The 17311-nt window shown below is 42.3% G+C and overlaps 1 protein-coding gene across 1 annotated transcript; it reads right to left on the bottom strand.

Moving 5' to 3' along the window:
- Positions 1-7180: 7180 nt before the first annotated feature.
- LOC106021394 (programmed cell death protein 5) lies at positions 7181-7710 on the bottom strand. Its single transcript, XM_013115745.3, has one exon. It carries the CDS (start codon positions 7676-7678, stop codon positions 7301-7303), a length of 378 nt encoding a protein of 125 aa, XP_012971199.2. The 5' UTR covers positions 7679-7710; the 3' UTR covers positions 7181-7300.
- Positions 7711-17311: the final 9601 nt, after the last annotated feature.

Raw genomic sequence — 17311 nt, 5'->3', positions numbered from 1 at the left:
TCTTGCGCACATCGACAGTCCGGTTACGAGCATACTCCTGAACCTGTGGCCAATGTGAAAGGGTCAAACTGAGCGGAGTGGTAACTGTCTGGCCCATCTTCTCGAGAGTGATGACTAAGACAAACAAACAAACAAGAAACAAAAACGAACAGATTTTCTCTGCGCGGCTTCGACGTAGAGTTGAAAGCAAAACTTCAGTTGGGCTCGAGGCCGGGGGCCTCCCGCCCTCGTCCCCTACCAGGATGGAAAATCCCTCCGTCAGTGGGGGTGCCCCAAACAGACGGGGCAGACTCCTAGGCATCTACCCCAAACAGACGAGTTCCTAAGAACTCCAGCTCCAGACACAGACCTACCCCAAACAGACGAGTTCCCTAAGAACTCCAGACGGGGCAGATGGACATCTGCCCCAAACAGACGGGGCCCCAAACAGACGAGTTCCCTAAGAACTCCAGACGGGGCAGATGGACATCTGCCCCAAACAGACGGGGCCCCAAACAGACGAGTTCCCTAAGAACTCCAGACGGGGCAGATGGACATCTGCCCCAAACAGACGGGGCCCCAAACAGACGAGGCAGATCGTGTCCTAGAGCTGCGGTCGGTGCCACCAGATACAGATGTATACAGCTGTATATTACAGACGCAGGCGCGATAAAACAACAGGCATAGACAGACAGACAGCAGACAACAGAAACAACAGAAATTTAGTCCGGACAATTCTTACCTCCCAGAAGTGGGTCGGTGGTCCCTGGGCGGGGTCTCAATTTCCCGGCCAATGCACCAAATGAAAGACCCCAGGCGGGGGACTTTCACGGGGAGGGAGACCCGAACCCAAGGAACACCGAGACCACGAGCTTGGATGCAACAGCAAGAGGCTTTATTTACACACGGGTACCCGGGCATCTCAGTCTTGGGGGGGCTGAGCGCCCCGAGCTGGGGACTCAGGGGTCCTTTTATAGCAAAAAAAGCAGAGTACAGAAGCAAGAAGCCTAGTTACAGGACCCTGATTGGACAATATAAATGAGGCCGGGGGGGCTCAGAATGAGGGCTATTGAGGTTTCTCTCAGAACTCAAGTCTCGGTCTTGGCCCTATCTGAGGAACAATAGGTCTCTGTGCCGGCCCAGTCTTGCTGGGCTGGCTATGCAGACGCTATGTAGATAGCAGACACCTGTGTCCTGCCTGGACAGAGTTAGTAGTGACTATTCAGCTGTAAAGACCTTGAGCTGAGCTTCCTTCTGATCAAAAAATGACTATTCGGCTGAGCTGTGGGGGAAAGGAATTTTCCATAGGCCTCAGCCACCTGTGCTGGGCCGGGGTCTTTCAGTCTCCCTGGTTTGCTTGTGGTTTCTATGTAAGATTAGAGTCACACAAAGAGGCAATGCAGCCATGGTCATTCAGGCCTTTACCGATATTGAAGCAGGACAGTCCCCCACAGGCATGGTTAGCCACCTTAAGAACTAATTAAATACGCTCAGGATGCGAGGCAGAGCACTGCACTCTGAGTCAGCTAATAATGACCCAGAGAAGAGCATGTCTGATTGCATGCGGGTTGGTACCCAAGAGTCCCGCCTCTGGAAAAAAGGGTATCGGACGGGTCTGATGTTTGTTGGGTGGATGACGCCAAACAAAAATCAGTACAATGTCCCTGTCATTGTCAGAGATCAGACCTCTACTCTTGCCTGTTGCATTTTAAACAAAAAAGGGGGAACTGTAGAGAGCTGCGAAGTGCTGCACCCTTAAGATGGTGCTGGCTTCCGCCTCTGCTAGCCCGACAGCAAGTGCTCTCTGTGATAAACAACTCCTTATTTGGTCAAGGCTGGATATCAGGCTTGCTTCCTCGTATGTGGACCTATCTGCTGTTGCCACATGGCTTACCGGGGTTGGCCGCCCAAGGGCCTTTTTAAGCTGTGGGCGGGCACTCCCTGGGGTCAGAAGATTTGTTCAAGGTCCTGAATAAACTGCTTGTGAGAAGGATTCCTGAGTCGCGTCTTCCTTGCTGGTCGAGGTGGTCGTGACACTCATGTAGACTGAAGTGGCCATCATGGAGCCTGCCTAGGTCTATGCTAGGTCCTCTTCATGTGTTTGTTATGGTTGTGTAGCTTGGTGTTCTTTTGGGACTCCGAACTTTTTTTGGTTTTTTGAGACAGGGTTTCTCTGTGACACTTAGACTCTTACAGGGCTGTTTTGTCCAGCATTGATATAAGGGTTTATGCCCAATCTTTTTTTTTTTTTTTTTGGTTTTACGAGACAGGGTTTCTCTGTATTGTTTTGGAGGCTGTCGGTCCAGCCCGGCCTCAAACTCACAGAGATCCGCCTGCCTCTGCCTCCCGAGTGCTGGGATTAAAGGCGTGCGCTACCACCGCCTGGTTTATGCCCAATCTTAATACATCTTGTTATACCATGTTGGTTGATTTCCCTGGGAGGGTTCCTTTTTCTGAAGGGAAATGGAGGAGCAGTGGACTCAGGGAAGAGGGGAGTTTGGGGGAGGGACCGGGAGGAGCGGAGGGAGGAAGGGCTGCTGTCAGGATATATTGTATGAGAGAAGAACAAATGTATTTTCATGTATTAGCTATAGTAATAGCGAACAAGGTTGAGCAATTACCTTTGGAGTAGGATGTCAAGTCTTAAAATTTTAACAAATTCAGAAAATGAACCTATTTCTGTGTAGCTTATTTATCTTACTATGATGCAATAAATCTTAAAACACATCTTAAGTAATTATACCAGTTCATGAGTATTAAATAACACACTACTGAATGATGAAACCAAGAAAGAAGGAATCAAGAAAGTAATAAAAATATTCCTGAGAATACAACACAACTAAACCCCTGGGGACACATTAAAGCAGGCCCAAGAGGGAAATTTATAGCTCTAAGTGCTTACATGAAAAAAAATCACATATATGACATAGTGATGCAACTCAAGAATTTGGGAAAAAAGAACTAAAATCAAACTCAGTAGATAAGAAGAAATAATAAAAATCAAAATGGAAATTAATGAAATGAGAACAAGTAAAACAGTACAAAGAATCAATGGGTTAAGATCTCATTCTTTGAGAAGATAAATGAAATCAACAGGTCCTTGGCTGAATTAACCAAAAGAAAGAAGGGGAGGACCTAAATCAGCAGAATCAGTGATGAACCAGGAAACATTACAACTGACATGAAAGAATCCAGAATATTATAAAAGAATACTGTAAAACTTGTACTCCATTAAGTTAGAAAACCTAATGGAGAAATGAGTAAATTTCTCCATTAATCTAAATCACCAAAAAAAGTCAAAGAGAAAGCTCAAACAAATCTTATTAAAATCAGGATTGAGAAGACTGTCCACTATCTTTACTCTTTCTCAATATAATCCTTGAAGCACTAGCTAAAGCAGTAACACAAGAAAAATAAATTAAAAGGATACAAATTGGAAAAGAAGCAAAATCATCCATATTTGCAGATGCCATGATATTATATATTAAAGATGTCAAAATTTCTGTCTGAAAACTTTGAAAACAACACTTTTAAGAAAATAGAGGGGCACAAAATTAACAGTAGCCTTTATGTACAACAATAATGAACACATTAAGTAAAGATCATTTAAACACTCCCATTCATATTTGCCAATCACATTACTTTCAGAAAGGAGAATATTTAGTAATATACCTGACCAAGAAGGTGCAAGAACTCTACAATGAAGAAAATGAAATATTTGAAGAAAGAAATGGAGATCTAAGAAAGGACTTTCTAAAGAGAATACATTTACTCAGGAAACAAGGGCGCACCTGATTGACATGTGGCCTCATAAAACTAAAAAGATTCTATATAGCTAAGAAAACAATTAACTGAATGAAAAGGAAATGGTAGAGAAACTTTTCAAATTGAATATACAATACAGGATTGATATTCATAATATATAAATAATTAAAAAAACAAAGAATCATAACAAATGACTCAATTTAAAACTAGGTTAGAAAACCACTTATATATGGAGCTTGTGTAAAGAAATGAATTGGTTGGGCTCAGATGGAAAAACTTGTGCCAACTGGTAGATGCTGCTCCTTCAGCTGGACAAAGGCAAACCCACCAAGCCAAGGGGAAAATTGTTCTCATAAGCACTTTTGCTGTAGTCTTGCTTGGAAGAGCACAAGATGAAATACCCTAACTCCTCGGTCAACTTTGATGAGTTCTCAAAGAAATTCTCTGAGAGATGCAAGACTGCATCTGCAAAGGAAAAGTTGAAGCTTGAAGATATGGCCAAAAGTGACATATGATGGGGAGAAGAATTATGTTCCTCTCAGAGGTGATAAGAAAGAAAAGAAAAAAAGACCTCAGTGTTTCCTCCAAACTATAGTCAATCCTCTTCCTGTTTTGCTCTAAACATCACCCAAAGATAAAAAGTGAACACCCAGGTCTGTCCATTGGAGAGACTGAAAAAAATTGGCTGAGATGTAGTCAGAACAGTCAACCAGAGATAAACAGCCTCAGGAACAGAAGGTAACTACACTAGAGGAGAAGTATGGAAAAGGTGTTTCTGCATACCATGCTAAGGGTGAAAACGAAGCAGGAAGAAAGGGCCCTGGTGGGCCAACAGGCTGGAGACGAGGAAGAAGATAAAGATGGTACGGATGAAGAATTAATGGCTGTCCTATAACGTTTGTGCTCAGGCAATTGTTTTGCTAAGAGTGTGAAATTCAAATGTAGCTCAACATTAGCTTCAGCATAAAAACTGCTCAGAAAACTGTCCTCAGCAAGGAGGCTGTGAGGTCATTTCCAGCTCAGGGGCTTCTGGACCCTGTGCCTGAAGTACATGGTGTTTTCAGCAATGAGGATTTACCTTCTAACCCTGGGGGAAACCAAGGGTGATAACAATAGCCTGTAATGTTTGGCAGTCTCTTGCACAACCATGACCAACAACTCAAAGGAGGGGCTTTTCATGCCTGGTTTTTAGATTTCTTTTAGATGGTCTCTGACTCTTTAAAGGAGTGCTGTTAGTACAGATGGGAAATTTTTATTAAAACTACATGTATACTTATATATAGACATATGTGCATTATAGGTAATTTTTGGTAGATAGTAACATGCTTCCTTACATTTTATGGAATCCTTACTGTTATTTTACCTTCCTTCCTCTTTCTTCTGTATTCATCTCCCTCTCCCTCCCTAGTTAGAGCTTCTTCTGTGTTGCCAATTTTCCCAATCAGATCATTTGTACCTTGGTATCCTTCTCTATTGCTCCCCCAAACTCTCACCCTGGCAATGGTTCCTTTTACTTTCCTGGTTTCTGCATTTACTTTGGGATATGTCCTTACATCTGAAGATTCAGAGCCAGGGACTTCCAATGAGATAGAACATGTAATATTTTATCTTCCTGGGTCTGGCTTTCCTCACTCAATATGATCTTTTCTGGTTCTATTATATTCCCTGTAAAGTTCATGTTTTCATTTTTTTTAAAAAACAAATAATATTCCAGAGTATATGTGTACCACATTTTTATTATCCATTTGTCAGTTGAAGGACATTTAGGGTGTATCTATGTCTTTTTTTTTTTTTTTTTTTTTTTTGGTTTTTCAAGACAGGGTTTCTCTGTATTGTTTTGGAGACTGTCCTGGAACTCACTCTGTAGACCAGGCTGGCCTCGAACTCACAGAGATCCACCTGCCTCTGCCTCCCAAGTGCTGGGATTAAAGGCGTGCACCACCAACGCCCGGCTGTATCTATGTCTTAATTATGGTTTCTATTGCTGTGAAGAGACACCATGACCTTGGCAACTCTTATAAAAGAATACATTTAATTGAGGTTTAGACCATTACAGTCATTGTGGGAAGCAAGACAGTATGCAGGCAGACATGGTGCGCAAGTGACAGGAAGTAGACGGAGACACTGGGTGTGTCTTGAGCATACATGCGACCTCAAAGCCTACCTCCATAAAGACACACCTCATCCAAGAAGAGCCCACCTCCTCCAATAAGGCAATACCTCTTAATAGTGCCACTCCCTTTGGGGGCCATTTTCTTTCAAACCACCACAATCCATTTCCTAGCCATTGTGAATAGAGCAGCAATAAACATGTCTGAGCAAGTATCCGAGGAGTAGGACTGCACATGTTTTCAATCCCACCAACAAACAGGGAGTGAGGGTTCTCTTTTTTCTGAATCCCCTCAAGCATTTGTTGTTGGTTGTTTTCTTGATCTTTGGCATTCCGACTGGGGCAAGAAGAAATCTCAAAGTTGTTTTAATTTGCATTTCTTTAGTTACTAGGAATGAATAACTCCTTTTTTTTCTTTTTTTCAATACAGGGTTTCCAAGACTGACTGATCTGTAACTTGCTCTGTAGACCAGGCTAGTCTCAAACTCACAGAGATCCGCCTGCCTCTGCCTCCCGAGTGCTGGGATTAAAGACATGTGCCACTACCACCTGCAAAGAACATTTTTTGATATATTTCTTTGAAATATTTTTTTCTTTTTTCTTTTGAGAATTCCCTGTTCAGGTCCCAGGCCCATTTTTCCAATTGGTCATTTGTCTTTTTTTTTTTTTTTTTTTTTAGAATTTATTTTTATCAGGTATGTGCGTGTGCTTGTAGGGGCCTTCATGGTAGGTTTCTGGGGCCGGCGGGTGTCTGATCCCCTGGAGCTGGAGGTACAGGCTGTCGTGAGCTGCCCAAAGCGGTGCTGAGAAGAGACTTGTGTCCTGTGCTCGTCGGCACTCAACCATCAATCACTCCAGCCTACTCCTTGTAAACACGCCACTGTTCAATAGTTACCGCAGGGTGTCCTACTTACTCTGCAAAAGTAACACTCTGGTTGTTTTGGAGCAGAGTGGTATTTGTTGGATAATGGAAACTCAACACCTCTGAAAAGTAAATTAAATCAAAAGCTAGGAAATCGAAATGCTATCTGCAGGAAAAGGACATGTCCTTCCTTGTTTTTGCAAGTTTTGTCTGAAGAACGCTGGATGTGCTCAGATCTTAAAGCTGATTCGGTTGCCCGGGGTTTTCTTTCCCTTGCTGTATGTATGTCTCGCTGCTGAGGCACGCTGGCACAGCTTCCGATTCTCCGCCTCACGTTAATGTCCTGGCTGCAATGGATAAACTTGCACTGCCGCCATTTAAAAGCTTTTGGAAGGAAGGGATCGATTACCCAAAACACAGATCTTCTTGTGAGTTGCCTGATGATTCTGCAACACCCAAACTGCTTTAGTTTGAGTAACAAGTTTATTTTTTCAAAAGGCATATAGAGATAATAAACAAAGTAAACATTTAAAGGTTGTAACTGCCCTAGACACTGCTCCGTAAGGCTGTCTAAGCATGTCCTCTTAGTAATCGTCATCTTCATCCGAGTCCATTACTTTTCTTCTGTTGAATTTAACTGTTGTCTTCTTTTCTGTCTGTTGGCTGACTTTCTCAAGTATTTCTATTAAACCTTGTTCTGACACCTTCCCGCTCAGTTGTCCATACCGTGCCATCTGTATGAGGTAGTTCTCTACCGCTTTAGTTTTTTCAGGCTTTACAAGCGCTAAGTTACTTAACCTGGCCCGGGCTGACTGATCCAGAACTTGGGCTAAGATACTGTTTCTCACTTCTGTTTCCCTTTGCTTTGTCTCCTGCTGGGCTGCATCACCAGGGTCCCCGTGCTTGGCCTGCAGCTCCGCGAGCCTCTGCTTCCTCAGCGCCTCGAGCTCTTCGTCCGCCATGGCGCGGCCGGCCGTCCCTCCGTCCCTCCGTCCCTCCGTCCGACGTCGCGCAGACGCAGGCCGTCTTTTTGAATCTTTTTAAAAAGTTCTTCGTATATTTTGGATATTAATCCTCTGTTAGATGTATAGCTGGCAATGAATCTCTCCATTTGTGGGCTTCCTCTTCATCTGGTTGATTATTTCTTTATATAGGCAAAAGACTTTTAGTTTTATGAAGTTCCACTTGTTAATTGTTGACCTTAATTTTTGGAGTCCTATTCAGAAAGCCCTTCCCTACACCTGTGTCATGCAGGGTCCTGTCTAAATCTTGAGCAGCTGTACTCTCATGTTTAGGCGTTTGATCCATTTGGAGTTCCTTTTTGTACAATGTGATAGATACAGATCTAATTTCATTCTGAATGTCTTCAGTTTCCTTCCTTTAGTTTACATGTCTGTTTTTGTGTTCATACCATATTGTGTTTCTTCCTTCCTTCCTTCCTTCCTTCCTTCCTTCCTTCCTTCCTTCCTTCCTTCCTCCCTTCCTCCCTCCCTCCCTCCCTCCCTCTCTCTCTCTCTCTCTCTCTCTCTCTCTCTCTCTCTCTCTCTCTCTCTCTCTCTCTCTCTCTCTCTCTCTCTCTCTCTCTCTCTCTCTCTCTCTCTCTCTCTCTCTCTCTCCCTCTCTTTCTTTTCTTAAACTTTCTCAAGATGTCTCTGGAATATATCTTGAGACCTGGTATGGTAACCCCTTACAGCTTTATTACTTTTACTTAGGATTGTTTTGGTTATCTGGGGTCTGTGAGTCCATGTGAATTTTAGGATAGATTTTCTATTTTTGTAAAGAATGAGATGGGGATTGCATTGAATCTGCTAATAGATTTTGGGTGTTGCTTTTTATCTACATACTGAATTCTTCTCGGAGGTATCTATGTCCTGTTCCTTCCCCTGGTCTTTCTTTTGTATGTCTGCTCCTTGTATAATGGAGTTCAGTGTATTAGAGTAGACAGTAGTGTTGGAGAATGCACAATTCTTTCACTTTTTAAATTTAATATCTTACTGAATAGCCGATAACTATTTAATGAGCAATATTTTGTCAAAAAAATTAACTAGACACTAGAAAACCCTAGTCCATAAAGTGATTATAAATATTTATTTGGAGCTGGGCATAGAGGCACATGCTTTTAATCCCAACACTTGGGGGAGGTGGGCAGATGCAGGCGAATCTCTGTGAGTTCAAGAGGTGTATAAAGAAAGTTCCATGAGCCGGGCAGTGGTGGCGCACGCCTTTAATCCCAGCACTCGGGAGGCAGAGGCAGGTGGATCTCTGTGAGTTCAAGGCCAGGCTGGACCGATAGCCTCCGAAACAATACAGAGAAACCCTGTCTCATAAAAACCAAAAAAAAAAAAAAAAAAAAAGAAAGTTCCATGACAGCCAGGGCTGTTACACAAAGAAATCTTGACTTCAAAAACCAATAAATAAATGACAAAAATTTATTTATTTGACAGAATGATATTTCTTTTACACAGAGGCAAGACTATCAATGAAAACTGCTACATAAATTAATAGTTGCATTTGAGATAGATCCAAGAACAAAAGATTTACTTTTTTGTGGCTCTTTTTCTTAGATTATTGTTGTATTTGCTTATACCTTTTTTTTGGCCTACCTAAATATATGTATCTGGGAAATAAATATTAAGTATTTTTGTGTCTGTCTTGTGTGTATATGGGAGTAAACGTGATTTCATTAAAAAGTAACTAGGATCTGAGTGTGATGATTTGTGACCTCAGCATTTGAAAAGCCAAAGCAGGAAGATTACAACATTTGAGGCCAGTCTAAGCAGTTCAGTAAAACACACACACACACACACACACACACACACACACACACACAATTGAAAAGTTCTTTAATGAAATCTTAGGACTTCATTTTACCATAAGCCCCAAGGTAGAAAACAACCCAGTAAAGGTTTTGTATTCATGGGGGACAATCACTTCCCCTAAGTGACCTATTAGCTACCTTTTCTGATATCACTGTGGGGAATCAGTCTAAGAGGCATTCTGCATGGATTGAATTCACACTGGCCTTTCTTTATTTGTCACCATTTTCTTTTTGCTACCAACTGTACTGCTAAATAGTTACATGTTTTTCTGCTTTTGAGGTGTAAGCTTTCTGGAGATGCTGCCATCAGGCCTTCAAGAAAACAGGTGAGCTAGAAAAGACGTGCTGCATTTCAGTGACCAGGATTTTCTTTCTTTCCAAAAAAATACATTTGCTTATTTATGTGTGTAAGTGTGTGTGTGTGTGTGTGTGTGTGTGTGTGTGTGTGTGTGTGTGTGTGTATCAGAGGACAACTTGCAAGAGTTGGTTCTGCTTCTACCGTTTGGATCCTGAGCATCAAACTCAAGTCATTCAGCTTGGTGGCAAGTATCTTACTTAACTTGCTCAGCTGTCTTGCAGGCCATGATCAAGATTTTCTGGTGGCTCAGACCACAGTTTGAAATCAGTGAGTAGAGTAGAAGAGGTACTGAGACAGTTGAGGATAGCAGTTTAAAATACTCCGTTGAGAACAAAGGCTTGCATTTAAGACTAGGAAGCATGCTGTGAGAAGCAGGTTGGGAGTCAGGAATGGGCACACGGGAATATAAATAGTTCTGGGATATTTGGATTTAGTAGTGGATTAAGATTAGTTTGGTAGTAAACATCTACTAGAAGTGATTTGTTTTTGACAGTGGAAAACAGCTTTCAGGATCAAGCAGACATAAGGACATAAATCAGGCAGTGTGATCTAAAGCAGCAGAAATTAACCGGATATAAAAAAGGAATGAAGAGAACAAAGTTGAAATGATTACTGAGAGAGATAAAATATTATATTCCCTCTGATTTCCTCAGGTGGATGCCCATCTTTTTGAAATATTGAAAGAACCTTAATTTCTAGTTGGGATGATTTTACCTAAGTATCCGTCCAGAGAAGACCTTAGCCAGCTTCTCTTATGTTGGTGTTGAACATCCCTGGAGCTTGGGCCTGGTATGGGAGACAGAGCAGGGGATTGTAGTGTACACCTGCCCAGGGAGAGCCAGATGGAAGGGCCCCTGAAGGAGGAGTGCTCTTCAGGGAAGTGCTCTACTGGAAGCTAAATGGAAAAAAGTGCAGCACTGAGTTACGGGCCAGCCATTTTCGTTCCACTAGGGTTTGGGTCAAATATCCCCAGAGAAACGCAAACTCATGGTGTGCCTGTGTGAATAGCTTTTCCTTCTGCTGGCTGGGTGGGAAGAGCCCATCCAAACTGTAAAAATACAAATCAGATTTTAGAATTTTATTCATTTGTTTATTTTACATCCCAACCACAGTTTCTCCTCCCTCCCTTCCTCGAAGTCCCTCCCCCGACCTCCCCTCTTCCCCCATGCACTCCTCCCTTTCTAATCAGAAACAAGCCCCCTATGGATGCCTTATCAAGTTGCAGCAAGACTAAGCACCTCCCCTTGTGTAAAGGCTGGCAAAAACGGCCCAGTGTGAAGAACAGGGTCCCCAAAACCAGCAGAAGAGTCAGGGACAACCACTTCTCCCATTGTTAGGAGTCACTTATATGCAGAGGACCCAGGTCAGTTCCATGTAGGCTCCTTGGTTGTCAGTTCAGTCTCTGTGAGCTTCTATGAGCCCAGATTATTTGATTCTGTGGGTTTTCTTTCTTTCTTTCTTTTCTTTTCTTTTCTTTTTTATGAGACAGGGTTTCTCTGTATTGTTTTGGAGGCTGTCGGTCCAGCCTGGCTTCAAACTCACAGAGATCCGCCTGCCTCTGCCTCCCGAGTGCTGGGATTAAAGGCATGTGCCACCACCGCCCGGCTGATTCTGTGGGTTTTCTTGTGATGTCCTTGACTCCTCTGACTCTTACCAATTTTCCTCCCTCTCCTCAGCAGGATTCCCTGAGCTTGGCCTATTGTTTGACTGTGGGTCTCTCCATGTTTCTACCAGTTGCTAGATGAAGCCTCTGATGACTATTGGACTAGGCACCAATCTATGAGTTAGGCATCATTACATTGACTTCCCCCCCCCTCTAGTTGTATTTGGTTTTATCCTGGTCTCTGGTCCATCCAGCCTCTTGGTCTTGGTGCTCCAGGCAGTGTTAGGGGTGGGCTCACTCTTGTTGCATGGGTCTCTGACTGGACCAGTCATTTGCTGATCACTCCCACAATCTCTGTGTCACCTTTACACATCCCATAGGCCAGACAGACTGTAGGTTATGTGGCTGGGTTGGTCTCCCAGTCTCTCCACTGGTAGCCTTACCTGGTCACAAGAGGTGGCCAGTTCAGGATATATATTTTCTTTTGCTAAGAGTCTTAGCTGGGCTCATCTTTATAGATTCCTGGGAGTTTCCCTTGCACTGGGTTTCTACCTGACCTTAAATGACTCCCTTTCCAGCTGGCTCTTGCAGTATTCCCCGCCTCCTCCACCTCATGTTCCTATCCCCACCTGGCCCCAGTCCACAAACGAAATTTCTCCTAATTTCTCCTTGCCAGGGAGATCCAAGTGTACCGCCTTGAGCCCTCTTTGTCACCTAGCCTATCTGGGGCTGTGGATTGTAGCCTGGTCATCCTTTACAGCTAATATCCACCTATAAGTGAGTAATTACCTTGTTTGTCTTTCTGGGTCTGGGCTACCTTAGGCAGGATGATTTTTTTCTGGTTCCATACATACAAATGAGTCTTAAAGTTCTTTTTTTCTTCTGAATTTTTGTATCTGTGAATGCTAATCTCCACTCTCAGAAGATGAGGGTTTTTTCTTTTCTCTGCATTTCCATTTATCAGTATGTTTTTTCCCCCTGCCTTTGCTCTCTTTCTTAGCTTTCTCCGCTTGTCCCCCCTTTAATGACAGACTTCAAGTAGCCCAGACCCTTGAACTCTTTATGAAGCCAAAGATGACCTTGGATTTCTAAATTTTCTGCCTTTGCCTCCAACTACTAGGGTTGCAGGTATATGCCATGATATCCAGTTTAGTGGATACCAGGGTTCGAACCCAGGGCCTTGTGCATATTACACAAGCATTCTGTCAACTGAGTTAACCCTCTGTTCCACATTTTCTACCTGTATTTTTACATGTTATTACCCAAAATGATCTGATTTGGAGCAACCATTCAATATTGCAAATGAATGAATTTGAATGAATTTATAAAATATTTATCTACTTCCCAGAACTGATAATTATGCCCAGCCATATACCCTTTGATCTGAGGATGAAGGCACAGATAACCAATGCAGGGAAGTCATTTTCTAGTGTTTGGAAACAGAGAAAATACTCTACACACAATCAACTCTACATATCACATATAAAAAAATACTATGTATTTTTTTCTAGATATGAGAGTTGAGCAGGCTTCATGGGGCTTTATTTGGGGCTCTTAAAAATGGGACATATTTCAGAAGAGACAAGTGTTTTATGAGGAGGGGGGCCATTTTAACAAAAGATAAGAAGTAGAACTGGTGAGAGTCCTGACTTGGCTGGAGGGAACTGTGGACAACTTAGATTGTGCTGATGTTAGATGGTGCTGATGTTAGATGATGCTGATGTTAGACGGTGCTGGTGTTAGACGGTGCTGGTGTTAGACGGTGCTGGTGTTAGACGATGCTGGTGTTAGATGGTGCTGGTGTTAGACGATGTTAGACGGTGCTGATGTTAGATGGTGCTGATGTTAGACGGTGCTGGTGTTAGACGGTGCTGGTGTTAGACGATGCTGGTGTTAGATGGTGCTGGTGTTAGACGATGTTAGACGGTGCTGATGTTAGATGGTGCTGGTGTTAGATGGTGCTGGTGTTAGATGGTGCTGGTGTTAGATGGTGCTGGTGTTAGACGGTGCTGATGTTACATGGTGCTGATGTTTTTTGATGGCGCTGATGTTAGATGGTGCTGATGTTAGATGGTGCTGATGTTAGATGGTGCTGATGTTAGATGGTGCTGATGTTAGATGGTGCTGATGTTAGACGGTGCTGATGTTACATGGTGCTGATGTTAGACGGTGCTGATGTTAGATGATGCTGATGTTAGATGGTGCTGATGTTAGATGGTGCTGATGTTAGATGGTGCTGATGTTAGATGGTGCTGATGTTAGATGGTGCTGATGTTAGATGGTGCTGATGTTAGATGGTGCTGATGTTAGATGGTGCTGATGTTACATGGTGCTGATGTTACATGGTGCTGATGTTTTTTGATGGTGCTGATGTTAGATGGTGCTGATGTTAGATGGTGCTGATGTTAGACGGTGCTGATGTTAGACGGTGCTGATGTTAGATGATGCTGATGTTTTTTGATGGTGCTGATGTTAGATGGTGCTGATGTTAGATGGTGCTGATGCCTGGAGGCCTGAGGCTGCTTGATTTTTCTTTAGCCAATGGGGAATAACCAGCCAGTTGATTTGAGAAGTAAGGAGATCTAACTAGAGTTTTAAGGTACTAATGTGCATGCAGTGGGCTGGGGGACAGAAGCCACTGGGACTACATTGGGTTTTTAGGCTCCCCTGTTTCCTACTTTGGATGGTCGATCCTTGATGCACATCATTTGCCACTTCCAGTCTCCTGGGTGGTTCCACAGTTTTTGTTTTTGGGCCTCCTATTGCTTCCTATGTCTTGCTCAATCCCAACTAGATTCCAAATAAATCAGTGAAAATGCTGTATTTCTTTTGTTTCTAATGTCCAAACTGAAGGATACCAGGTGACCTTTCACTTGGTGCTTGGATTTATTTGATTTGATACTGATATGATCAAAGGAAAAAAAGGCAGTAAGTGACAGATTTTAGGAATCTCAATGAAAACTTGAAGTTATACAATTTATTGACAATGCACCTGCTAGAGTTAGAGATCACCACAACAGCTAAAATCCACTCGTTACTATTTTACTGCATTGTTTTCTGCAACAAAAGCTATATGTAATATTCTAAATAGCTTTTTACATAGATTTCTTTCTACTCTCTAGATTATGATGGATATATGAAACAGGCTCAATCTTATGTTTATTGTGATTTCATGCACGTTTGATTTCCCAGAACTTTATAACAAATTGTTTCTACTTCACATTACTTCCTATTCTGGCTCCAACAAAATACACACCTTCCCCCCATTTTTTTGAGTCATCAATTGTTTATGGGCAAAAATAAAAAGCTCTACATTAGGTCCAAGTTTATGACAAAAATTAATTCAAAGTGAACCACTGATTTAAAACATAAAACCACAACACCTTTCAGAGGAAACATGAGAAAAGGCAAATTCACCTTTCTTTTTTATTTAGTTGTCAAAACTCAGTTTTGAGAGACTGTTTCTTGTCTTTCATTTTATTTGTAGTTGTACAGTATCGATAAAAGTGTGTGTTAAAGCCCATGTGTGGGATTGAACACATGGCTTTGGACATGCCAGCCAAGTGTTCAGGCATCAATAGATGATCAGTCTGATCAATCACCTTTACCTTGATTTTAGAGATTTCAAGATTCCCTCTCAGTCACCCATGTTTTGTATTTTTGAACACCTTTGGTTAATTAGTTACGCCCCAGCCCCCAAAATTCCATAGCTAGGGAGCTCCTGCATGGTCCTTGTTCTCCCAGAAGCTGCATTCTTCCTAATGATCTCATGAACACAAATTTAGTTCTTATTCCTTTTACTTCACTGTGAATGACATCTTCCACTTTTGGGAAATAATCTCACATCTTGAGTTATGGGACTCTGAGCTCTCCTGTTCATTGATGCCAGTTTCCTGCCCCTCTCACTCTTTCTGTTTTCTTTCCTAGACTCTTAGTCTTGAGCATTTCTGTCTTTTCTCTAGATACATGCTTTTCTGTGACTCTGTGATCACTTATGTATGCACGAGATCTATGTTGTCCGTTTATCTTAACTTCCACCTAAAATACTGCATTTCTTAAGGTAAAGATTCCTCCCTCAACCAACTTAAAGACTCCAAATAAGCTGAGCATGGAGGCACATACCTTTATTCTTTGCACTCAGGCATGTAGATCTCTGAGTTCAAGGTCAGGCTGGCCTACACAGGAAGTTCCAGACCAGCTAAATCTACACAGTAAGCCTCTGTCTCAACAAAACAAAACAAAACAAAACCCACTACCCACCCACCCACCTACCCACCCACCCAACCAACCAACAACCAACCAACCAAACTTCCAGATAACGACTCCACTTTGGAGAATTTCATTTCGTTTAGCTCAGCTTTGGAGGGTCTCTGAAGTTATTTACATTTTGATGTCTTGTGCTCCTCCTTACAGTGAAGCCCAAAAAGTACTCTTGCTTCTGAGATACTTACTGACTCTTCTATATCTTTATGTATGTTTCTTTTCTTGGGAATTCCTGTACCTATTTTCTTTTTACTGTTATTTAAAATTCTGTGATATATATTCTATATCCAAAGAATGTGTCAAAAAAAAAAAAACAAACTTTTGTGCCGGGCGTTGGTGGTGCACGCCTTTAATCCCAGCACTTGGGAGGCAGAGGCAGGCAGGTCTCTGTGAGTTCGAGGACAGCCTGGTCTACAGAGTGAGTTCCAGGACAGCTTCCAAAATAATACAGAGAAACCCTGTCTCGAAAAAAAAAAAAAAAAAAAACCAACCAACCAACCAACCAAACAAACAAAAACAAACAAAAAAACCAAAAAACCTTTTGCATGTTAAGGACAATCAAATGGGGGCTGGAGAGATGGCTCAGCAGTTAAGAGCCCATGTTGCTCTTCCAAAGGATCCAGGCTTGATGTCAAGCAGCCAGAAGACAGCTCACAACTGCCTGTAACTCCAATTCTGGAGCATCTAATGCCCTCTTCTGGCCTCCATGGTTACTGCATGTATGTGGTATACATAATACATGCAAAGAAAACACTCATACAGGTAAGATAAAAATAAAAACATCTAAGAGAAAAGGAAAATAAAACAAACTCTTATTGTGTTCACCAACTAGGTTAAAAGGTATTGGTTTCAGAACCTTAGAGAACTTCTATGCCCTTGTATTTTCCTTGTATTTTTCTCCTCCGTTCTAGGGTTAAGAACATTGTGTTAGTAATCTCTTGAGTTTTTTCTCTTTATGAGAAAAATGTGAAAAGAGGAAAAAGAGAAACAAAGCCATTCAGGATGCAAACATTGGTCCTTGCATGTCCTTTTCTTCACTCAGTTGCCTTATGGTTGTTATTATTGTTATTATTATTGTTTCCTTTCCAGAACTGATGACTGTATCCAGTGCATTCTACCACTGACCTAAATCCCCAGCCCTCATATCTGGATGGAAACACTATAATCTGTTGTTCTCGCTGCTACCCAGATTCCCCTTCAAAAAAGGAGGTGCTGCTTAGCGGAGGGGCCCTTTCCTTTGGTTCTGCTTTAGCCATCCACACCCGCTCTGGTGTGGTGCTTAAGGTGTGGATGGCCGAGTGGAAGCACGGCGACTGTGGAATAAATGGCAGCAATTTCCAGCTCACGTGGAATTGTTTGATGGAGAAAAGTTCCCTAGAAATCTCCCTCTGCCGCAGGATTGCTTTGGCATGTATTAGTTAGTTCTGCTTTTTTCCACCTTCCTTTGGAAAACACTGGCCTTTGAATATGGATCTTATGTCCCAAACTCGTTAAAACTTGTATCTGGGGGAAATCAGGGCTGTTCTTTCTTATTTTTATACTTTTGTCAAATT

The sequence above is a fragment of the Mesocricetus auratus genome, unplaced genomic scaffold (genome assembly GCF_017639785.1).
Source record: "Mesocricetus auratus isolate SY011 unplaced genomic scaffold, BCM_Maur_2.0 Super-Scaffold_100004, whole genome shotgun sequence".
In the NCBI taxonomy this organism is placed as follows: Eukaryota; Metazoa; Chordata; class Mammalia; order Rodentia; family Cricetidae; genus Mesocricetus; species Mesocricetus auratus.
The sequence above is the reverse complement of the archived record's forward strand: the minus strand, read 5'-3'. Positions and strand labels throughout refer to the sequence as shown.